This window comes from Atractosteus spatula, chromosome 8 (assembly GCF_055471065.1).
Source record: "Atractosteus spatula isolate fAtrSpa1 chromosome 8, fAtrSpa1.hap1, whole genome shotgun sequence".
NCBI classification, from domain to species: domain Eukaryota; kingdom Metazoa; phylum Chordata; class Actinopteri; order Semionotiformes; family Lepisosteidae; genus Atractosteus; species Atractosteus spatula.
The window spans coordinates 45,659,213-45,685,513 of record NC_142713.1 but is presented as its reverse complement, the minus strand read 5'-3'; the positions used below and the strand labels follow the sequence as shown (position 1 = coordinate 45,685,513).

The 26,301-nt window shown below is 36.3% G+C and overlaps 1 protein-coding gene across 2 annotated transcripts in view; it reads left to right on the top strand.

Moving 5' to 3' along the window:
- The window catches only part of cped1 (cadherin like and PC-esterase domain containing 1), a 99,509-nt gene that overhangs the window by 2,155 nt on the left and 71,053 nt on the right, over window positions 1-26,301 (top strand). For both annotated transcript variants that reach the window (XM_088924368.1, XM_088924367.1), the window contains exons 2-6: window positions 15,513-15,699; window positions 18,997-19,091; window positions 22,086-22,167; window positions 23,612-23,696; window positions 24,864-25,023. In XM_088924368.1, coding sequence (XP_088780494.1) covers window positions 15,513-15,699; window positions 18,997-19,091; window positions 22,086-22,167; window positions 23,612-23,696; window positions 24,864-25,023 — 609 coding nt within the window. The remainder of the gene's footprint in view (window positions 1-15,512; window positions 15,700-18,996; window positions 19,092-22,085; window positions 22,168-23,611; window positions 23,697-24,863; window positions 25,024-26,301) is intronic.

The following is a 26,301-nucleotide window of genomic DNA, read 5'->3' as shown; positions in this document are numbered from 1 at the left end:
AATTCTGTGTAAGTCTAGCAATCCCTTCATCCCATAATCACAAGCCAGCTCTAAAATGATAGTGGATGGTGATAGTGAGCTCTACAGCAAATAACACACTAGTGTTTTGCTATTTGAACTCATGCCCATAGTTTGGCAGCTGTGTTTTGTAAACCATATTAAAACATTTTATTTTTATTTCAGCAGATTCACATTTTATGCTGCCGTTAACCTGTTAAGCCAGCTTTATGATATAATCATAATGGTGTATCTCTAACTTGAATGTCTCCTCTTTCTATTATTTTCCTTTTAATAAAAATAATTTGCCTTTGAAATATTCTTTTATATAATATTATTTTGCCTTTATTTAGCACTGAAGCATGAATCTGACATTCCGGTGTTGTTGTTGTGGGCAATTATGGGTGATACAGCGCTAAGGGTTCTGCAGGTTTGTCCTGTAAAGTTATCATTGTGTTACGAATAAGAAAAGCCTGGGGCCTTTTAAAAAATTTTTTATTAGTCTTAGCTTTTTACTCAAGCAGGCTCCATAATGTAATCTTTCACTTAATTGTTTAAAGTCCTGAAATATGTTCTGTTGGTAAAGGGCACAGAAATAACTTACAGCCTAAGCTTACAAACCTGTTTTGCATAATGCACACTTATCAAAACATCACATAACAGTGTCACAGAGTTTTAGACCAGTAGGCCACTGTATTAATATCTCAGAACTTGCATCAGTGAAGAATTTTATCCTTGGAGCCAACTGTAACAGAAAGCCACATCCTGTGCCTGAGGAAGAAACCGCTGTGCCAGTTCTTTCAAAAGTTACCAAGTGAATAAACAGCACAGAATAGCTAAACAGTTCGGCCCTTCTACTGGTGGTGAGTGCAATTTGAATAAAGACAAAACAAAGCTGCTTGTATTATTAACTATGCATTTTGGAGAGATCAGATCAGCATTTCACTCTCCGCTGCTTCTAATAGGCACATACAGTACTGTAAGTCATTCTCTAGGTATCTTAGATTTTTTTTAAATAAAAAAAATAATTCAAACGGCGCTGTTTCACAGGGTTTCTTGTTGCCGCTGAGGCTCAGTTATTTCTCCTTACTCTAACTTCATCACACAGTATGGTCAAATGTGTCAAAAAACTTTAGAAGCACTTTAATAATGTATATCTGCAGTATAGACTTCCTTTTTTGTTAACTTCATATTTATAGAATTTGGGCAATATAGTGAAATGTTACAAATTTGAGTTGTTGTTAATATCTGTTTAATAATACTTTCAGATTCACTCTTCAAGTGGTATTATATCAGACCTAACACATGGACCTTTGTTTTTTATTTGAGAACACAAAAAGGCTAAAAAATGCATAGAGGACATTTGGCCTATCTAGCTCATTTGTTTGAACTGATCCTAGAACAGCAATATCTGTGTTGTGGTGACCAATATTTCACTCAGTAGTCTAAATGAAGTCTTACCAGTGCATTGTAGAATTTTAAAACAACATTAATTCATTTATATACTGCACTTTGAAGTACAGTGCTGTCCATAAGTATTTTTACAGTGACACAATTTTTGCTGTTTTGGCTCTGTACTCCAGCACATTGAATTTGAAATAAAACAATGACTATGAGGTTAAAGTGCAGAATGTCAGCTTTAATGCGAGGGTATTTACGTCTATATTGGGTGAACCATATAGGAATCACAGCTCTTTTTATACATAGTCCCCCCATTTCATGGGACCAAAAGTAATTGGACACTAACAAAATCTTAAATAAAATTTGGCATGTTAGCAAATCCTTTGCAATCAATGACTGCCTGAAATCTGCCACCCATAGACATCACCAGACGTTGGGTATCTTTCCTGGTGATGCTCTGCCAGGCCTGTAATTCAGCCATTTTCAGTTCCTGCTTGTTTCGGGGGCTTTTTGCTTTCAGTCTTGTCTTCAGTAAGTGAAATGCATGCTCAATGGGATTCAGGTCAGGTGAATGACTTGGCCAGTCAAAAACATTCCACTTTTTGGCCCTGAAAAACTCCATTGTTGCTTTAGCAGTGTGTTTGGGGTCATTGACCTGCTGCAAGATGAAGCGCTGTCCAATGAGTTTTGAAGTATTTGATTGGATCTGAGCAAATAAGATGCTTCTGTACACTTCAGAATTCATCCTGCTGCTGTCGTCTGCAGTCACATCATCAATAAAGACAAGTGAGCCAGTTCCACTGGCAGCCATACTGTACATGCCCAACACTACCTCCACCATGTTCCACAGATGAGGTGATATGCTTTGGATCATGAGCAGTTCCATTTTCTCTCCATATTTTTCTCTTTCCATCACTCTGGTACAGGTTAATCTTCGTCTCATCTGTCCATAAGGCTTTGTCCCAGAACTCTAAAGGCTTTTAATGTACTTTTTAGCAAACTGTAAACTGGCCTTTCTGTGGCCTTTCTTACCAGTGGTTTGCATCTTGTGGTGAACCCTCTGAGATTATGCTGGTGTATTCTTCTCTTTATGGTAGTCTTTGACACATCTATGCCTACATCATGGAGAGTGTTCCTGATCTGTTCAACAGTTGGAAAGGGTTTTTTCTTCATGATTGAAAGTATTCTTCGTATCCACTGCTGCTGTCTTCTGTGGTCTACCAGGTTGTTTGCTATTGCTAAAATCACCAGTATGTTCTTGCTTCTTAACATTGTGCCAAACAGTTGATTTTAACACACCTAATGTTTTGGCTATGTCTTTGTTTGATTTATTCCGATTTTTCAGCCTCAAGATGGCCCACTTTAATGGCATTAACACTTCTTTGGTCCTCTTGTTGAGAGACAACAGCAACAGACTACAGATGCAAATGCCACATCTAGAATCAACTCTAGACCTTTTGTTAGTTTAACTAACTAATGATGCAACAACACAGAGCTGGCTAAGAAACAACTGAGCAGCCAATTGCCCAATTACATTTGGTCCCCTAAAATGGGATGACTATGTATAAAAAAGAGCTGTGATTCCTATATGGTTCACCCAGTATAGACGTAAATACCCTCGAATTAAAGCTGACATTCCGCACTTTAACCTCATAGTCATTGTTTTATTTCAAATCCAATGTGCTGGAGTACAGAGCCAAACCAACAAAAATTGTGTCACTGTCCAAATACTTATGGACTGCACTGCTAACTAACATTTGGTCTGCCCTTTTTATTGCTTCCACACATTGTCTAGGAGAGGAAAAAGGTGCTTATGTTGACGCATCAAAGTCTTTTTCATTGTTAGTTTTTTCAAGCTCTGTGTTTACCATTTTTCAACTATAAGACTGTTTTGCATATGCATGGGACAGTTTATAAGGGCAGTGATAATGATATAAGGGAAGGTGATAATTATAGGTATGAAAGGCATTTAAACAGCTGGTAGAAAAACTGGACAGCTGTTTCTTGTCTCCAGGCAAAAAAAAACACATCATTTCCACATTTCCACATCAGGTATACTATACCTTTAATATTTACAACAGTGTTTAAACCAGTGATCAGCTACTTGTGTGACATGTGAAGAATCCTAGAGGAACTACAACAGCCTGGCTACATCTGTGGTAACTGCCACAAAATCCAGATTCTGCTTGAAAAAGTTAATGTACTGGAGAAGGAACTAAAGGAATTTAGAGGGTTCCAAGAGATGACAAAATTAACGTTGGGGAAGGTGTGAAGCATGACTTGTCAGACAAACAAGACAGACAAACTGACTGAGAGACGCTATTACCAGATGGTGGGTGGAAATAAATTTCAGCAAGCCATCCAACATCACCAAATACATTTGATCCACTCCAGGACCTGGATTCAGATGTGGGGCTCAAGACAGCAGCTCTCAGGACACCTTCATTGCTGACACAAAAGATCAAACACTGATCTCAACAACTGCTGCCAGTATAACCAAGAATGCAAACAGAGCAGTGCAGGTGGCTGGAGACTCCTTTCTCTGAAACACTGCAATGGTGATATGCACCAGGGGCTGTGAGTTGACAACAGTTTTCTGTCTCCCTGGAGCTAAAGTGGCTAATAGATATACCACTGGGTTGAGAGGCTCCTAGCTAAGGCAGGCAATGTGTTGTTAAACACTGAGAGAGACAAAATGGTATAAACAGCATCCTATCCATCCATAGCTATTTCGGACAGCTTGGCAACAAAATGAAATCAGGGGCTAAAATTGGTGGTTTCCTCAGGAATCCAGTTTGTACTGGGTAAAATGACTGGTGGACAGCTTCAAACGTTAATTCATCAACATATGGATAGGGAAATGAAGTGTAGATCAAGACTTCAGCTTTGTTGTCTATTAGAAACCTTTTCTTGGCAAAGGCAATCTGTAGAAATGTGTTTGATAACTTCTAAATGAGATGGGTACAAGTCATCTAAATCCAAGGATCCAAAAAGAATTTAAGAATTATTTAAACCAAAATTTGGGGGTGGGGGTAGTTACATGGGGAACAAAGATCAAGGGAAAACCAAATGGAAAAACAAGGAGCAAGGAGCAGGTAATTAAGTGCTTACAACACATAAATGCTAGGAATATTAGAATCCAAATACATGAGATAGAAGCTACCAAATTTCACAGGCAATTACGATGTTACTGCAATCAGAAAAATAATGAAAAGAAAATGAAGAGGTGAATATAACATTAGTAAATAATGCAGTTCTGGAGAGACAAAAAAGAAGAGAGGGAGCATTATACAGTATATCAAAAAGAGCATTCAGGCTTAGGAATTAAAATTAGAGGAATTAAGAGTCTCTGAATCTGTATTGGTCAGACTTGTCAAAAGCATTCTATAGGTATAGTGTTAGGAGTGTGATACAGAGCGCGAAACACAGATGTGGATTATAATTCAGAACTGTCTAAATCAAGAATGAATGTGCAAAAGAAAAGTAGTTTTTATGAAAGACTTCAACTTTACCCACATAGAGTAGGAAACACCCAGAGGAATGTCGGCAGCAGAATCCCATATGGTAGACATAGATGAAAAGAAATATTGCAGTGGAAGCTAAAATAAATAATCAAAGGTTATTTATACATTGAAATGGAAATTGCTGATGGTGGTTTAGGGCTTAGCATTGCTGACATGCAGTACTGGAGCCCTGGGATCAATTCCTGGGCTATAATCTTTGTGGAGTTTGTATGTTCTCCCAGTGTTTGCATGAGATTCCTCTGAGTGCTCCAGTTTCCTCCCACTGTTCAAGACATATTGGTACTGTAGGTTAATTGGCTTCTGGAAGAAGTGGTCCTGGTGTGAATGTGTGTCAGTGTGTGTAATGCGATGGACTGGTGTCCTGTCCAGGATATATCCCGCTTTGTGCCTGCCAGTATAGACTCTGGCTCCTCTGCAACTCTGTATTGAGTAAAGCAGTTAGAAAATGGATGGATATATGGAAATTATGGATGTACTACATCAATACTGTATTTGATTCAGGTGCTCAGGTGCTAAGTTTGAAATCATCAACTTGCCTCATGCAGAAGAAGGACACAGTTCTGAATTAAATAGTATTTGCAGAGAAGAAGCAGAAGTGATTTCACTTATTACATATGGCTAATAAATCACTATGGATTTAAAATTTAAAATGGATTTAGAGGGATTTAAAGGTAGGTTTTTCTCGACCAACTTGTTAGGGTTCTTAGAATAAGCAACAATATAAATTGATACATACAGAGCATATGATATGGTTTATGTAGATTTTCAGAAAGCTTTTGATAAATTTTCTCATATGCCATTCTTAAATTACAGGTTGTACATTAGACATTCATGGAAATGTGTTTTTTAAAGGAGAATTGACTAATAAACAGAAAACATAAATAAGGGCTGAATGCTCAAATCTGGGAGTGTAGTAGGATACAACTACTGGGTCCACATCTGGACTAGGACCACTACTCATTTATATTAATGATCTATATTCTTGTACCGTTTGTAAACTAATCAGGTTTGCAGATGATACCAAAATAGAAAGTTTTAAACGATTTAAATTTAAATTGAAAGATTCACACAAAATTCTAGAATGGGAATTAAACAGATGATGTTTAAGGTACAGAAGGATTTTGTACAAAATACAAAATGTGAAACGTTGAACTAAAAGAGTATGCTTATGAATACGCCTTATGTGTTTTTGTTAACAAAGTACAATATTCACATAATTTACGTCTAAATGTAGGAAATCAATAAGGAAACAAATTAAATGTTAGGATATATAGTTAAAAGCATTGAATGTAATCTATAAAACTGTATAATGCACAAATAAAGCCTCATTTAGAAGATGGCATATAATTTAAGTTACTACATTACAGATAAAATATTACTGCTCCGGAGTTAGTCCAGGGGTTAAAGATATCACAGATATTTTACAGGGGTTAAAGGAATCATCTGCACTGAACTGTCTTAGCCTTGAACAGAGAAGGCATAAAGGCGACTTGTGCTGTATGTTGGAATATGAATATTCCAAATAATTAGACAACACTGACAAATTCATCCCAGTGTGGACATCTTCAGAATGAGCAATGAATCATGTAGCAGAGGGCACAAGTGAAAACTGTGTAGAATTGCATTTAAAACTGACAACAGGAGGCATTTCTTTAGGCATAAAGTCGCAGAAGTGTTGAACAGGTTCCCCAGCCATGATATTGAAGCCAGTACCCTGGCTTCCTTCAAGAAACAGCTGGATCAGATCCTTGGATCAGTTAGTGTCTAACTACCAAGTGGGCTAGGTAGGTCAAATCACCTCCTCTCATTTGTAACTGTTCTTACTTGGTTACAAATTGATTCCCATTGCTTCAGTGTCTGCTAGAGTGCAAGGCAGTCTGAGGAAAGATGAAAATGATTAAAAAAAAGTCAAGATTAGTATGTTATTCAGTGGCACACATACCGATCTGAAATGTTTCCGTAATTAACGGGTAATTACCTAGATCATATCAGCAGCTAACAGAGTATGAGAAGGGCAGCAATCTGGGTAGTACCCTTGCACATCTTTCAGAAAGAAACTACTAATAATGGTAACATTATTCCTACTGAAAAGATAGCTATTGTTCATACCAGCTCTATAGATGTTTATAAAATCACAGTCAAGATAACTTGAGCTCATCCAGCTGTAGGAGAGTTTTGATGCAATACTCTGGTCTTGATAACATGATAGACAAGCCTCATAAAGTAAACACTACTAGGACTGCTATATAATATGAGTATCCTTTTGTTTGTAATGTATTGTTCTTTTTCAGACAACAGCACCAGCAGAAAAATCACAAATTTGAATTGTATCTGTTATGTGACTAAAAATACACTTTAGCCTGAATATACCATCATTTACTGGGCATGAGTTGGTAATTATCATGTAACATGGATGTGTCCTTTAAAAAAGAAGAATTCTGCGTATTTTGTATTTTGACAACATACAGATACAAACAATACAAACAAAATAAAATGTTAGGTATATACTGTAGTATATACAGAGTTTACATCCAGGGATGTTATGTTAGAATTGTAATATTTACTACTAAGGAATCATTTAGAATGTTTTATACACTTGTGGTCACTATGTAAAAAAATATATTGCTGCTTTGGAATCAGTCCAGAGAAGAGCAACCACATACATTCCTGATTGTACAGTAGTGTCCTGCACTGACAAGCTGAAAGAATTTAAACTTTTTAGTCTTTGACAGAGAAGACTGCAAAGGACGTGATTCAAGTATTCAAATGCTCAATGTCACAGACAACATTAACCCAATGGCTACCTTCACAGTTAACAATGAAACACAAACCAAATGGAAAATACAGGGGATTGCATTTAAACCAGAGAACAGGAAACATGTGTTTACTCAAAGTGTTGTGGGGGTATGGATCAGGTTACTGAACCATTTTGTTTAAATTGACTCCCTGGCTCCTCTCGAGAAATGGCTGAATGAGATCCTCAGATCCGTAAGCTCCTAGAAATAAAAAAAGTTTGGCCGAATTATAATAATGTTTAATGACTTGAAAAGTATTGTTACCCATGCGTAGGACTAATAGATCCAGAAAATAAAAGCAAAATACTATATGGAGCATCCATCATTTTAATGTTTGTTTTTATGCAGTTCTGTTTGATATGGTGTCCACCCAGTGCTAAATTGTCCTCTAAGCCAGACAGCTCCCCCCTCCAAAGAGAGAATGGTACACTGTAGTTCTGAGCTCTTCCTGAACCACCCTCATGTCTGCTCCTGATTTAGTTACTTGCCCTGCTGGCATTACTAGTGTTGGAAGTCTTAAATTACACAGTTCCTCCTGGGAAAACCAAAGCTTCCCTCCCACCAGACAGACTTTCCAGCGCTTGTGCTTTAATAAACCCATTAAGAATGCACAAGATTTACAGCATCGAGAATCTTTGTAAAACCACACAGATATTTTATTCCAAATCTGTTTTTCTTTTTCGTTCTGTTTGAAAATGATCTATCTAATGAGCAAACACTTACTCCCAGCCATGGATTTTATATACCTCATTCTATCTGTATAGAGTAAGATAGACTTCATCCCTCCTGTGTCATGTCCTGGACATGCCCTCCTGTGCTCGGCTCATTGGCAGTGCCCATTGACTGGGGGGAAGTAAAGGTGCTGGTAAAACTGTAGATTGATATTCTGCCTAAGTCTTCATGGAACAAACTTATTCTATGTTCTCTAAGAAGCATCCAATCACACATGTAACTTTGAAGAAGAAAATAAGAAAAGATTAATTTCTTAGCCATATACAATTTCTTGCATTAGGAATGTGTGTTTTCACGTATCCCAGCTTGTTCTCCTTGAGATACACAGACAGGGAGAGAAGCTTGGGGTCAGAGCACAGGGTCAGCCATTTATACAGCACCCCTGGAGCAGCTGGGGTTAAGGGCCTTGTTCAGGGGCCCAACGGAGTAGGATTCCTTTGCCAGCCATGGAATTTGAAACAGCAGTCTTCCAGCCACAGGTGCAGATCCTTAGCCACAGTGCCACCGCTCTGTGCAGGGGGGGGTAAACTTTCAACTATATGTTATGTCTGTAAAGTTATGTAACATTTCATTGATGCAAAGAAACGATGCAGATGAGGAGAGTTTGATTATGAATGTAGACAAGCTCATGATATAGTGTGAAAGGTCAGCAGAGTTACAGAGAAGGAATGGTCTGTCAATAAGAATACAATGGAGACCAATGCAGGCCCCAAAAGAGTTCCTGTAGATTCCTGTAGAAACTGTCCTTTAACGCACTACATAATTGCAAAAACATGCTTTAAAATAGGCAAAAGCATAAATTAAGCAGTGATGTTAACACCCATGTAACTGCTAAGTAAACCATGTTCTGTGTACAACTTGCTTATAATTACATTCATGCTGCATTTGTTGATACAAAACGTCTCTGAAATATTTTTGGTCTTGTTAACTACAAGTGGACAAAAAACATTTATGTGTCAGAGTAACCAATCCCAAAGTGAATTATTATCATAACTTTTGCTTTTTTTATTTTATAAGCATGAAATGAATAGTATTGCAAACAAGCTTCTGATTGGACAAAAGTCCCAAAAGAAATCGTTAAGGGAAACCAGCTGCAGGTTTTAAATAATATCTGGAGCCAGAAAGCATGTGTTCATTTTAGGGTCTGACTTTCTCCTTTGATGTGGTGAGTCGCACACATGGGAACATTTAGAATAAAGGATCTGCACCTCTTAAAAGAGGAAATATAGAAAAGGGGTAGGGTAGTATTTTTCTTTTTCTTTTGTCTATTGTCCCTAATATCATTGCAGATAAATATGGTGTTTTAAAATAATCCTACAGGCATTGGTGGAAATGCTGTGTCAACTGTGTGATGACGGCCCAATGTTTCCCTTTTATTGGGAATACTATGCAACAGTCCTGACAGGTCACCAAGGTTACTTGTGCATTCTAAATGTATCTGAAAATACAATTAATTTGTCATGGTACAGTGAATACTATACAGCAGAGCTAAGGCTTGGCATATGATTGATCTTTTTGCTTATTTACTCTCCTATTACTTATTTTCTCACTTTGAATCTGCCTCAAACAAAAGTATTTTAATTCTAAAACATCTTAAAATTCATAGGGAATACAGTTTTTGTTAATCAGTGAACAATACAATCTCTACCACCACATATATGTAAACTTTTCTGCATTTTCTGCATTACAACATGAAAATTAATATTCATAACACAATCAAAATGTAAACATGTTTAGTATTATCAGGAAATGTATGCTTGAAGTTTAAAGTGATGAGAACATTGCCCCATTGCAAGTAATGCAATATTAATGTGACACCTGGGACACGTTCTGCTGCTTTTTAGGAACTAAAGCATTTAGCTTCTTGATTACATGGCGAACGTGGCAGATTTCATGGCATATTAGTGTGCCAAGGCTCTCCACTAGGAAACCATTGCATTAGAGAGATAAAGTGAACAGATGGACGAGTTTGGGATAGAAATGAAAATTATTTTGGAATTATGTACTGTATATCGCTGGAACCTTAAAATCTGGAAAAATACTTATTAAATAGCCCACTTTTTTACATTTTGTGGATGTGTTTTGGAGTCTTGGCCTTGGAAATACTGTGTGAGGGAGCTCCAGTTAGCTTAGCGGAATGATTTTGCATTCATTAGTCAAGGATAGCCCAGTTCACACCCGAGGAGAGCCAAATCACTGCAGCCCAGGGGTAGTCTGGCCAGCTAATGGGAATGAAGCCCATTGAGCATGTTCAGAGTAGTGCCGAAGAGTCCCCTTAAATTGACTTCACAGGACTCCTTGATACAGAGTATCTGCCTAGAACTGGCTGTGGTCCTGCAAACACAGATTGATGATCTCATCCTCACAATACGGAAGCAGCCTGATGCCAAAGCATTCACTGTGCTCATGTTTTGCCAGGGCTATGTATAGGTCAAGGATAAAAAGGTTTATTTTCAAACTTGGATATCTTATTTCTGTTTCTACAATAAGAAGGGATACTTAAGATTTATTCTTGTTTGAAAATATATTATTCTCTGCTATGATTGTCATGCTTGAAGCTGCCTTGGTTTTAATTTCTGTTGATTTAAATATGTCAAATGCAAGTCATTAACCAGAATAATCTAGGTACTGCCTTTAAAAGAAGATAAATCAGCTATAACTTCAAATGGTTTTAACGAATTATGGTACTAATAGCAAGTCTGCTTTTTTCTCCATATGTGTTAAGTTTGTATTACTGCTCTATGTCACCTGTTGTTTAGAAGATATGCCATGTTCTTTACTGTAAATACAATAATTCTGTATTAATGTTATTTACCACATCTTTAAAACCATGTCTGTATTCTCCATGATTCTAATTATTTAAGAAAGAATTTATGTACCAACTAGAAATAAATATCACAGTAAAATAGACATAAAATAGAAGAAGATAGTATAAAACTGAGGCATTTGAGCATGACATGTCCCAGGTGTCACATTAATATTGTTGGTAAGAAAAACATGCCGCCTAAGCAATTGTACCTTTAATCAGGAGCCAGGTTTTTATAAATTATTTAGCTCTTTTAAAATTTAAACTTTGCTCTTTCGTTGTAAATACAGATTCTTTATTTGAGGTTTTTCTTATTTTAGATACGGCACTACAAAAGTGGTGATCATTTATTTGAATATCAATATTTTGAGCAGGTCTGCTGTGGCGTATTAAAGGCCTTGAAGCCTGTAAACCGTTATAATTATGGTTGGGGTGTAGCTTGGCTCAGTGGGTCCAAGGTTCTCACTCAATTGGTGTAGTAACGAAGGTCACAAGAAAATACATGGAAGTAATAAAAAAACACATCTGCTGTGTTCAAAATAGAACTCTTGTAATCACAGCCAAATGTGTGTTATTTAATGACTAGGCTAACTGGAACCAAGAAACCTGACATCATTATTAACACTCAATATATTGTATAGTAAGTGTAGTTTAATTAAATACAGTATGATCTTCACATAAGAGGTTTTTTAATTTACATACAATAACAAAGCACAGTTAAAATATAGGAAACACCAACATAAAGTTTCTTAATAGGGCGTGAGGCTGCCAGAAGAGCTTCAGAACAGCCTCAATGCTGGTATAGATTCTCCAAGTATCTGGAAATCTATTGGAAGGAAGCAACACCATTCTTCCATGAGAAATTTTATTATTTGGTGTTGTTGATAGAGGTGGAAAACGCTGGCGCCACTGCAGAATCTCCCATACTGTAAGTGTTCAATTAGGTTGAGATCTGGTGACTTGGTCAGCTATAGCACATGGTTTACATCATTTTCATACTCGACAGTGACCACTTGTGTCCCTGGGGACATTGTCATCCTGGAAGATTCCTCTCCTGTCAGGGTAGAAATGCTTCATCACAAGATGAACATGATCACTCTGGCTTAGTATTTGTTGGCATTCTCCTTGCCCTCCAATGGGCTGAATGGACATAAACCATGCCAGGAACATGCACCCCACACTGTAACAGAGCTCCCAAAACCTTTCACCATGGAAAGCAAGCATTCGAGCCTGTAGTTTTCTTTGGGCGTGCACCATACATGTACTGGTCTGCTTGTTGAGAACAGGGGTGAGAAAGATGACTCAGCTGACCATTTATTCCGCTGCTCAGTAAGCTAATGTCTGTTTGTACCACTTTATTTACAAAAGTGCATTTTAGGTATAATAAGGGGTTTATGGGCGGAGCAGTGGCACTGTGGCTAAGGATCTGCGCCTGTGCCTGGAAGGTTGCCGGTTTGTATCCCGTGGCCGGCAGAGGAATCCTGAGCAAGGCCCTTAACCCCAGCTGCTCCAGGGGCACCGTATAAATGGCTGACCCTGCGCTCTGACCCCAAGCTTCTCTCCCTGTCTGTGTGCCTGTGTGTCTCATGGAGAGCAAGCTTGGGAATGTGAAAAGACAAATTCCTAATGCAGGAAATTGTATATGGCTAATGAAATGATCTTATCTTATCTTATGCACTGCAACCTGTCTGTAACATCCCTCTCTGTGAAGTTGCTCTTCCATTTTACCTTGCACCTTGAACCAATGCACAGAAATCACAGAAATCCGTTATGGGGTATGTGCTTTCGTCCACAGTTGCCACTAGTTGACGTCTTTCCCTCAGACTTCCATGCCAACATTACCTTAGGCACTGTTCCTCGTGAAACATCAGAAAATTGAGCGATCTTCCTAAAGCTCCTGCCAAACATGATCCCCAACTGAGATCTCTTCTTCTAGCCGTGGTAGGCAAATTGATGGGCAATTGGACATGTCCAGTGTTTTCATACATGACTCTAAACATGACGCTATGTTAATAGCTTAATTAACTTAGGAGCCACATCTGTGTGGAAGCACCTGCTTTCAATATGCTTTGTATCCTTTATTTACTCAAATGTTTTCTTTATTTTGGCAGCTGTCTGTATATTGTTAATTCAACAAATACACCCCAAGCTAATCTTTTTTTTAAGAAAATGTGAATAGCAGTGCACATGATAGATAAAGTTAGAATTAAATTTTGTGTGTTTTATTTGACTAGAAGGTTAATGTTTTTTTTCAAACAAGACTCTTTTACATAATCTTAAGCCTAATAGTTTGACCAATTAGCATTGCAATTTAAAATTGTTACAGTGCCCACCAAAAGCACTGGGGCATTAAAGTCAAAATTGTTACTTTTACTGTCAAGCAATTTGTATTTGTGATCATGAGAATAATGTGAATAATATGAATAGGTACAATCCATCCATCAGGAAGCAATAAAATAAAGTTGAGTGAATCAGTTCATGAGGCAGCCATGAAAGTCTAAGCCATGACATTACCTCCACCAGGGCTCATATTGTAGATGAGGTGGTGTTTTTGGAGCATCTGCAGTTCCTTTCTTTCTCCACATTAACTTGTTCCAGGGCTCTGCTAGTTCATCTGTGTAATTCTTAGTAAATTCTAATCTGTCTTTTTTGTTCTTGGTGACATTTACATTTTACAGTGAAGGCTTTGCTATTCTGTAGACACAGTCTTTTGCAGATTGAGGATTTTGATACTTTCAGTCCTGCACTGTGGGGACTGTTGGTGATTTCACTGACAGTTGTTTTGGAGTTTTCCTTGACAACTCAGATAATTTTTCTGTGATCAGCTGCAGATGTTTCTCTTGGCCAACGTGGTCTTGGCTGATTGGTAATTATACCCTATGTTTTTTTTTACTATATTCCAATTTGCTGATTTTGGCTTGCCCAGATTCTGTGCTATGATTTTGATTGAGTTTCTGTTTCCTTGTAGTATCATAACTGCCTGTTTCTTGGGTTACTTCAAGTTCTCTGGTTTTCACTTTAACATTTGACAACGGACTCCAAACACTAAAGTCAAAGCAAGACAGGTTGATGAGCTAGTTTTTGAGTATTTGTTTTGAGTATTTAATTACCCAACAACAACCTGACGGTGAAGGACACATGTCAACTAATTATATATTGCTATTCCAGCATTTTTAAATTTATTTAGAATTAAAACCATTGTACCACCTCATCTCCACGAAAAAGAATATCTGTTGTTTCATCTTAAAGTTGAAAATTATCGGATACCCCAAAAATTGGAAGACTAGCTTTAGAAATTTTGATTTCAGCATTGGTCATGACATTAGCCGAAAAGTGACCTCTGTGACTTAGATGGAACCTGTAGGGTAATGGCGGTCATGTTGAGAGATGTATGTTGCTGTGGATCAGAGGAGCCTTTTTTTATCAGATGCCTTATGCTATGGGTATGGGGGTTGTTACTGTGAACATAGAAGTAAAATGCGTACATAAAAAAGAAGACAAACTTTATCTTAATGTATACATCCCACAAAAAGAGCACTGCTGCATTATCTAATCATGAATAATCATTAAATGATACATTAAATGTTATTCTGTTATTCAGAATATGAGTCATCTGTATTTCAAATAGAGTGTATTATGTCTTTTTGCCACTTTTGATTTATGGCTGTGATATAATCTTACAGGTGTGCATCCTGTGAGAAAATTTAGGAAAGGAAATGATGTGCAGGAGGTGGAAAGCCAAAAACAAATTAATTAATTAATAAAAAAATTATTTGAGCATTTGTGAATACAAGAGGAGCATTAAATGTGAGACACCCATCTGCAAGATTAGCATTAATTTTACTATATACAGTATACTGTGTTACACAGAGTCAATATTACAGAAAGAAATATTTAATTATATAAAGTAATTTCCACTTCTCTTCCATTTTGTTTGCAGACAGTATTGTTCGAGTGACGTTCTCCATTATTTTAGAAAGAGGCCAACAAATTATACAAAGCTACAATTTGTGTGTAATTGGAAGAAACCAAAGGAGGATATCATAAATAGTAATATAATATTGTCTTTTCAAGATACATGTTTTATGCTGTTTGTCACTAAATAGTCCAAAATCTGATTATGTTTTGTTTTTTATATTTGATAGAAGATTTTATATTTGAAATTTACTGGGTTGTACTATTAAGGCATGGGGAAAAATACTGAATGTCTTTGAAATGGAGAAAATGTTTCTCTACATGCTAGGTTTTTTTTTGCAGGTGGAAAAAGTGTCCCTGAACCAGGCTGGAGGCACCAGGAGAGCTATTATCCTGACTGGATTCCACTTAGAGACAGATTCCGAGGTTCAGCTTTTTCAGCATGTGCTTGAGCAGCGTGGATATGTTGTCAGTCTGTCAAGATCTACAGAAGCTAGCCCTTTTCTCATGCCAGAAACCAACGAGCAAGGTAAATAAAAGCACTTGTTTCAGCAACAGACTAATTGGCTTCTGGAAAAATTGGTCCTGGTATGAGTGTCTGTGCCTTTGTGTGCCCAGACTGGCGTCCCATCCAGGGTGTATCCTGCCTCTCACCCATGGCTTGCTGGGATAGGCTCCAGCTCCCCTGTGACCTTGTATTGGATAAAGCAGTTAGAAAATAAATGGATATAATTGTAATTTGTGAGATGTTTAGACTAGGTGCCTAGCTTTAGGTTTAGGCTAAGTATACTTTGAGTGATGGTTTCACTTTGCTGTTGACAAGTCTTATTGGACTAGTTACATGAACAGCTGATGATGTGATGTGAGTGTCATAGCCCAGGGTGCCTATGCACCCACCTTCTCACACTGCAGCTTTTGCTTTTACCACTGTGTTCTTCGTGACCTAGATAGATCCCTGGGTGTTAAGGGAATTCTAACACTTCCAGAAAAACTCCAGCATCAGGGGAAAGGTTGTGAGGAAGCAACTTTTACAGTACAGCTGTGTAATAGCTGTGTAACATATTGACAAGCAGCCGATGTGGTTCCCTGTCTAAGTCACAGGCTTCTAATCGTGAAGTGCACACCTGTTTCCACTCTTAACACTGCTCAACAAGCTGTATAATCTAGGCTTTGTTTTGGAATGTAATATATTGTAACGCAACGGGGGCTCAGGCGGGCGCCCTTGCCGCATTAGGTCGGCCCCGCACCGTCGGGGGCTCGAACCCGGGACTCCCGCGTCACTCAGCAGGGACCCAGCCCGGTGAGCTAAAGAGAGATCTCACTACAGCCCAGTAGCTGTAGTCCTGCTATCACTGGGAAGGGCAGTGACGTCACCTGCTCTGGTAAGCCGGCTCTTACACAGTACCTGTCGGCCGTAAGCGTTACAATATATTTGACACCTTTTTTGTTATTTTGATATTTATATTGCCTTTAAATTCTAATTCTAGATTTTTAGTTCTCTGCAAAGTCTATACATATTGGATGGTGTTAAGTATTCCTTTTTACATGTGAAATCTTTTTTTTGGCTCTTCATTTCCTTTTTGGAAATTAACTTATATATCTTTAATTATTTTTTTTGTCATCTTTCCCTTTGAACGGCCATGAAGGTGAATGCGAAAATGTATATTTAAAAGAATTAAGATTTGATTCTGAAACATGAAGAAAAGTGTACCTACCACCCAAGCACATGTCAAACATTTTAGGATATTTGATTTTAAAAATTTTAAATGTGATACCTGTAGTTCTTTTCTTGCTTGTATGAACAAAGACAGCTGATTGGCGGCACTGAAGTATGTTAACCCATTATTGCTTATGAGCTTTTACAGCTGAAGTTTGCTTCTTTAAATGGAGTTACAGCTTCAGAAAGTTTTCTGTCACATACTTTTGCTTTTATCTTTTTATTTTGTAGGATTTTTCCTTTAAATCTAGTATTATGTGAATGAGTAAATACTGCTTATTGAAAGCTCCACGTTAGAAAACAAACATAGATTTTTAAAACTACATTTTAAATAAGTGGTTCTCCAGTCATTTTCTGGTCTGAATACCATATAAAATTAGTTAAATCTGCAATAATCTTACAGATGATTAAATCTGCTATCTAATATACATTTTGTAAACAAAGCACATCTATATCTGCGAGCCATTTCTACTTGTCCATGTAAAGTAAGTTCCAAAGCATATCACTGTCCTTAATAAAGGAAAGTCTTGCTTAAGCTCTTTAAAATTGTCAAAAAACAAATAATTGCCATTAAAGGGCCTTATATTTTACTTCTAAATAAGTGTGCATTTACATGAACTCCCAGTGGGAAAAGAAATATTTCAACATTTGTAACCTGTGTATAATATGGTATAAGGTATAATTTGGATTAACATGTCTTGTGCAAAATGAATTATTGTTACACTTGTGTTAGGTTACTTTCAAAATCGTCTTATTGTTGTGTAGTTGAGTATTAATCTCAGACAGTGCCATATGCCTTCTGTTTTTCTTTCAGGTCTTTCGAACTGGAGATATAAATAGCTCTGCAGAATGTGGTTAAGCTCAATGCAAGCTATGTTAGTGTTGACAAAAGGAAGATAACTACACACTGCTTAGCTGGGTGCTCTTTGTAATTCAGTCTAAAAACAATCTTTTCTGGTACTATAAAGGATTTTGACTTTTCAGTCTGCAGTCAGCAAATTATGATGTATTTTTTCTGAAAACATTATTAAATATTTATGTCTGCTTGACTTAGGCAGGTTTCTAGCAAATGGCACAACCTCACTGCTTTCTTTTCTAAGGTTAGAGAAGTAAAAACAATTCTCGTAGTTAAACTGGGTTTGGGTTCACTTCATAATATTTTTTTCTAAGACTCTCCTATTTGAAATGCAAACGTAACACTTACATTGCTCTCATTTAAAATTACTATCCTTACATTTGGTATGCAGTTGCACAAATAGACAAATGTCTCATTTCTGTTCCAACTAAACTAAAATGCTTCCTTGGGTGGTTCTGACTCACAAAATAGTTACCAGATGTTTTTGTACACTTGGCAGTGATTGTCTCTGGACAGTCTAAGACTCAGAAGGATGGATTATGTAATCAATCTTTGTTTTTTCAAGATTGTAGGCTGTTTTCAGTGCTCGCAAGATAAGCAAATAATGACTTTTTCTTGCTGTAAACCTTTCTTTTTTTTCCAATAAATTATTATGCTGTTCTGGTGGAAGAAAAGGCTAAGTCTTTGACTACGTCACATAAAAAAATAGTCTAGTCAAATTTCCTTCACATGAGTGATATTGTTCCAGAGCTATGTTATCCTTCAGATGCTTATATTTTTAGCATAGTATGTGGTAGTCAGTTGCCTGTCTCAGAAACACTTCAGGTTTTGGGTGTCTTCTTATTCCTTCATCTTTTAATCCCAAAAGAAAATTGTGAAGAATTTGAAGTTCTAAAAGGCATAAAAGGAACCACTTACTGAAGGGTTAAACCCGGAACTGGTTATCTCCTGAATTGGGGGTTTCTTCAGGAAGAAAAATGAGATCTTGATTTCTGTTCTACTCCAAACTTTTTATTAAATTCTATCATTTAATTTCTTTAGAGGCAACATGTAACATAAAAAAAGATTTGTTAATTCTTATTGTGTGTATAACTACTGTTTTGGGAATTACAACTGTATTTTGAAAACACTGCTTTCAAATCTATATTTTTCAGAGAGAAACTATGCATTTTTATAGAAGGCTTGTATTATTATAGGCATATTTATAACTTCATAATGTATTACATTAAAAGTCTGAATATTTTTTGTCACAGGTAACAATACTTGGGATATCCTGATATGCTTGCAAAATTCTGCAAAAAGCTGCCTCAAAAGAATGAAGTTTCATCAACCAAATCCTCATCAGAAGGTAAGGCCATACAGTATGTACAGCTTTCGTGTACATTTAAAGGCACAATATATTGAGTTTGAAGCGCAGATTTGACCTCAGATGAACAAGGACACCCCTGAGTATAACCCAAACAAGCCCCAGCCCCATTATGCCAAGACACAGACCCTTTGGTGTGAAATGATTGAAAGATCAAGGTAAAGACATCAGCTTTACAGGGAGACCTGTTACATGTGTACTCTTCCAGTTGTTTGATAATCCAATCACAGATTAAGTGGAATTACTGTATACTAGTGGAGAATATGCGCAGTGTTCTAGATACCTTTTTATTTGTTTTTAAAGGGAAGAATATATTGAGTGTAACTGAGACATCTTCTGTTCTGCCACAGTATTCTACCCATAAGCATTACTCAAATGGTGGAGTTACCTAGAGATGTTGTAAGATTAGGGGAGCTAGGGGAGTTTAGATGGCATTGCTAGATGTTCTTGGGCATCCTCTTAGAATCTTAATTTGGGATTTTCTAATCACATGGCTGTTCTTTGTATCTGGAGATTTCTGTCTCTTACTTTAACCCTTATAGACTACAAGCTTTAGCATTCTGCTCTCTCTTCATTTTGTCTGTCCTGCTTCAGTACTTTGACAGATAAGGCACGGCATTCCATTCCTTCCTGACATACTGTATACTACATGTGAGACCTTGGCCCCTTCTAAAACTTGGTTTGTCTAACATACTTGCAGTGCTTCATGATAAACTGACCAGTTGCTCTCTATAAAGACAGTTTCTCATAAACAGGAGCATAGATATCAAATCTCTGGCTTGAGGGCACATCTTCAATCATGGAAGCAGCACCTGAATGAATAGAGGCATGCTGTGACAAGGTCTATATATAGCTATTTTTCTCAAGTTGTTGGGAATAATCCAAAAATGTAGTTATCTGTTATCTACCATTAATCTATTGCTAAATCTAAGCTGCCATGTCATGTTTCTTCCCTCATATCATTTAACAGCACTTCCTCCTGTGTGCCTCAATTTGCTGGTTCTCCATATTAACACACGACACAGCTCGCTCCTGCATTCTTTGCTTTGCTGAATGGGTGTCACATGTGAAACCCTCTTCCTGTTTGTCGGACTCCCATTCCCTACATTTTATTTTGGTCCTGTTTCTCCGCCCTTTGGCCCTTAGTGCTTAACATAATGACATCTTGATCTCTGGCTGGTGCTGCCAGCTTTTTAAACTGTAGTTATGCCAGTCTATTAAAATTTAATATGGCTTTAGATAGTCTGAATCATTTTCAGTCCATTTATAAGCAATCGGTCCATATAAAACCATTTCTTGTGAAAATGTTAGAATGTGTGGTTGTAGTGCAACTAAGTAGTTTGCTGTAAATAAACCTCTTGAAAACTTTAAATCTGCCTTTAGACAGTTACATACTGTACTGTACCACTGAAACTACTCTTTTTAAAGTTGCTAATGATCTCCTCATGGCACCTGATTTAATTCTTAGATCTTGGCACAGCATTCAATATTGTAAATTATAGCATTCTATTTACTTTGAGTTTGTTTGGCATTTCTGGTGCTGCACTTTAATGGTTTAAAGCTTACATTACAATCGTATTATATTGTGGTTTTAGTTATGAGGTTGGGTGTGTTACATCTGGTATTCTATAGGTGAATTCTTCTATTCTGTTTTATACTATTTATGTGATCTCTGGGTCAAATGCAAAAATAATATAGTATGACTGATTCTATGCAGATGCTATTCAGTGTTATTCAATGTCCACATTAAATATGACACTGTGGTAGCTGTTTCAATGATCTGATTAATAAAACTTAAAAATTTTAAGCACCTTTATTATGATAAGACTGAGATACATTTGCTGAAAATATCAGCCTGTAGAATTCATTAAACTTTTTTTTTAATTGCAATGCAGGCCTAAAATGAATTCATGTCCATTTACTCTTCTATTATCTTTCTAATTCTGAGTCCTCACTTTCCAAGTCAAAAGGCTTAAAACATGACCATTAAATGATTCTTCCAAACTAAAACGATTTAAGTTGGCATTTAGAATAAGACACAATAATTATGAGCTCAAGTCAAATACTGTGCTCTTAATGCAAGACCAATCTCAGCTCTTTAGACGTTTTCAAGAGCCTGTGGATTTGCATTTTCTGGAACTTTAAAGTTATTGCTTCAACCATTCAAATGAAAAGCTACAGTTCTGTAGCTTCTCAGGGAATGTTTAAAACAACACCTTACCCTTCTATTGCTGCCTGCACAGTTCCATAACTAGGGTTTGATTTAAAAAGGTTTTATGCAGAGGAAAGTCTGTGAAGTTTTATCTTTGCATCTCTTTAAAAAATCAGCTTTTTATAAAATGGAAACATTCAAAGCACAGGCACATGGACATTGCTTTGCTGTTTCCCAAAATGTGAGTGAAATAAGATCCTTAGGACTCTCTAGAGCATCATTTTAAGGACCTGACCAACAGATGACCTCAAAATTATTTGAATAAGAACATTCTGAACTCCCAGGTGCCTGCTCCCTATAAAAAGCTCAGACACAAGATATAGAATCATGTTGGTGAAACAGCATTACTGCTGAAAGACAGAAATAACAAGAAAGAGTTAAAAAAGAAAAAAATAAGTGTTACGAGATGACCATCAGTAAACACAGATTATACAGAGAACAATATACAAAACACATACAATGTTACAACAAAATATGAAGAAAATGTTATATTTTATGGGACACTTTAGTCCTTTTCCATATTCAAAGTCACAAGTACAGTATAAACGTAAAGGAATAAGATTTTTATACATACTGTAGCAGAAAGAGTCATAAACATAAGCTGTAACCTTTTAAGCTTAAAAATGATTTTTATTTTTTTTTTCTTTTTGAGAAATAAACAGTGTGACATCACTGCTGTACTTATTTTCCAGTGGTTAGAAATTCAGGAGCATCTCTTTGGAAAATTCTGTACTGTTACTTTATAACATATTGTCTTATTATAGGTCAACATGATACCTGAATTGAAACAAGCTTTCTCCAGTAAAGATGGACTCTGCCTTTTTCAATCCAATGAATGGTTGTCAGGTAATGAGTTCTGTATTTGCACCTTGTACAATACATTGCAGTTACAGTTTTTGTTGAGATAATAACCTTGATATTTGTGGGTTATTGATGTTAAGCTAGTGTTTTCCTAGGTGCAACTACTAGAAAAGAAACATTGTATGAGCCATACTTGTTTGTTTTGCTGGTGGGTGACAGCTACTGTATAGCGTGTACTGTCTGTTGCATTTATCGTGGATATTTTCCAAGAAATATGTATGTAAATCTTTATTCTCTGGAATCGACTCCAGTCAAATTAGCTCGTGTTGTCTTCTCTACTCTGGCTCTGCCTCCGGTTCTCTATCAGAACATTCAGGATTACAATTGATCTTTTCTTCAAGACCACTGTTATTATTCAGTTTTCATTCAGTCTTCAAGTTTGTTTTCCAAAATAGTAGTGACTACTTACTATATGTATCCAATATAAACACATATTTTTCATATGCTGTGAACTTTTATTAAATTTTTTTGTATTCCCTCAACCTTTTACTGCACAATAATCATTATTTTTAATAGATTAAATTACTCATTTAATTTCTAAAATGCTATTTTGAATGTGTGTCTTGAATATTACTTATCATTTACAAAATAAATTTTGATATGTTCGTGTCGGAGCTAATCTGTTTTATTTCTAATATTTTGACCTCACAATCAGCTTTATAGGACTGAAACATGACATGTTTTCACTGCTACAGAGATTAGAAGGATTTTCATTATCATTACTATGTGAGTAGAATTTCTTATAGAATGGACATAACGAGAAAGAAATTAGAGGATATTTAGATTTCAGCCTAATCTAATCTGAGCCATTGATGCTGAAATATACTCAGGGAACATGAACTGAGACATTTTCTTTGAAATGGTGCTTAGTATCACATAGTCCTTTACATTCCTTCTTAAAGATTCTTAAAGATTTATGGTAATGCTTTTCTTGAATGGAGCTACACAACATCATAATAAAGCCTACAAAAACACCACACAATACAATATAACAGTGTGCATAATAATTTATCATAATAATTTTTCATGGGCACTGAATTATTCATAATGGTTCATAAAAAAGTTTTATTTTTAGCAAAAATCTAAGAACAGAGCTACAGGTAAAGAGAAGCAAGGTGAAAATAATGGAAGACATTCTGATGATCAATATGAATTATCTTTCCATTTGCAAGGAACTCTAAAGTGACATTCAAATTTCAATTTCAATTCAAATAAGATGAAAGAGAAAATATAAAGTTTGCCTGTTTTTAGTTTGTTTTTGAGGTCAAGTGGTCAAACTCCCCTCACCCAAACCCTTGCTTTGTTCAAGAGGTCATATTAGACAACGGGAATAATATGTACAGGATTAAAAATAAACCTTAGACTGTGCCTGCTCTTATTTTACAAGCGAAGAATGGGAGACATTTATTGTTATTGTATTCTGTTTCAGACCTGAAGCTTCCAATTGCTTCTTCTGCCTGTGCAGCTCACAGTGGTCAGCCAAGAGATACCAACAGCTCTGCCAAGAATGAATGGTCAGTCACTGTGTTAATAACAGTCAGTGAAAATTTACTGTTTTTACCTCATTGATAGCAGTAAAGGTAGAGGCTTACTAACACTTTGCCAGGGACGGATCATTTACTTTATTAGGTGTGACAGTCAGAACAGTCAGAACATTACAATGCAACCTTATTTTGAGTATTTTGGGAAAAAAACTGTTGGTTTTATTTTTCTCAAACAAAATTGAAATCTATAGCCTTTCCTTAAATATATTTGATTACCTTTTTAAGTAGCTAAGTAAGATTGTAAGCATTGCAGTTATGTGTCATATAAGTATACAATAACAATATAACTTGTATTTCATTGGAGACTCCAAAATAAACTAATTAATATTCATGTTATTGTGAGATCCCGGATCCAAGTTATAACTGCATTGTCTGTCACACTGTGTACTGTTTATTTGAATCTTCTATTTAGTCAGTGTTACACAGGATGGGAAAACATCTCCAAGGCACAGCATACTGTAAATGCTTTTAAACAGAAATGTCAGTGTGAGGTTTAACATATATTATGTAGCCACAGCAGTCATCATGGGATGAAAGTCATATAGAGGTGATCTTTTTTTAGGATTCTGAATGCTCCTTACATAGAGAGACATTAATAATTTTGAAGCTATTTCTGCTTTTACACTGTTTTACACAGTTTTGATTATGTTATTTTGGTATTGTACATGAGTTCAACTCTTGCACTTTACAAACATAAATGATCTGGTCTCATACAGCCTGATTACTTTCTACTTTCAGTTTCAGTCATATTATTGACCATGACTGAAGAGGCTATATGTGAAAAGTATTTTAAAAATGCTACTCTACTCTGAAAACATGTAAAGTTAAACAATTTGTACTTTGTAAACTTTCCTTGGCTTTAGTATGGTTTCTGTAGAAGTGAAAATATTTGGAGGGAGAAAAATAGTAAGAGCAGAGGGCCAGGAATTGGTTAACTTGAATAATACTCTAAAATTTATTATAGACAGTTTCATTGAATTCAATGGCATTTTATTCTATTTTTTTTTTAAACTGCCAGAGTGCTTTTTGATTGCATTGTAACACAAGAGTGCTCTTTGTTTTTCCTCCAGCACTTGTCAGGTACATCTGGTTTCCCTTGTGGCCATTCTCTCATGCATGATTGTACCTTTATTGTAGGATGAGGTCCAGCGTCCCTGGGGGCCCTTCAGTGGGACAAGGTGTTTTTGCCTTTGTCAAAGTCTATGTGCTCATTACGTCGGTAACACCTCTCACAGCCTTCTTGCATTCCACTGGACTGGTGAGGAGTGAGCCTGTCAAGAACAGCTATTCAGCTAAGGTAATGAGCTTTGTTAGGTACTAATGAAAATCAGATGGAAAAAATACACTACATATACATTCTGCTGTCACTAAATCTCCCGCTGAGAAAAAAAAATACTATTTAAAAAGATTCTCTTCTTCATTTGATTCATTTCAAATGCTTGAAAAACTAAAATAACGTCATTTTTTTGCAAATCAGCACTGCTTTGTAGCACCGTGAAATGAACATACAGTCCTGTGATGAAATAAACATGGTATTTAGATCTGCAACCTAAATATTAATCATTTCCAACTCAAAAAATAAAAGCACATAATATGTTTCAGAAACATGTTGAAAATTAATCATTTTTAATATGATACAAATTGTGTTCAGGTTAACTGTGTAATAGTTTCATAACATGCTCTAAACACACATTACTTCCATCTTAAAATATCATTTTGAATGTGCACAATGCCAATGTATCACAAGGTTTACAAACCCAAAGTTTTATTTTTTAAGCCAGATCAGCCAGGTTCAACTGAACTGAAAAAACAGACTTGTATGTGGGTTATAATGGTAAATAAATAATTGTTCTTCTGTAGATTTTTGATATTGCATGACCGTGGTCAACTCAAATGTGTTATAATTTGATATAATAAATTCAGATAGTTATTAATCATTCTATTTTAAGCAATCAAAAAGTAGATTAAGAGTAGAAAAAAAAAAATTTTTCTTGATAGATTTGCTTTTTTAACTGAACAAAAAAAGAGCTTGTGTTTATTACAGCAGTATGTTTGACTCACAAAATACTATAAAGGAATTGCTGGGGAGGGCTGCATCACTGTAGTGGTCACTGAGAGAAAATTATGCCAGGCATCTCAAACAATCTACAAGGAATTCTGAGATAGTTTGGAGAGAGAATAGTATCTACTATATAAAATGTGTAAAAGTTGTATCCTGAATGATGCCTAGTGAGTGCAACCAGAGTTCAGCAAAATCATCCTTTTATATGAAAGAGCTTTACAGTCAATGCTGTTTAAATAGAAAATGGCCTGATCTTGACCTGAATCCCAAATGGGAAAACAAAGCTCTCAAGTACAGCTATTGTCAGAGAACAGAAATCATCTCTTCTTGTTCACAAACAAACTATTCAGGAAGCTCTGTTTTGGCACTGAATTTTAGCTTCACAAATATAAACAGAGGAACATGTTGCGCAATGCAATAGCCTACTGCATGGTTTAAGAAAGCATGTTTTCTGAAATGTTGCTGGCCAGTCAGTTCAGATCCAAATTAGGGGTTCAAAATTATATTTATCAC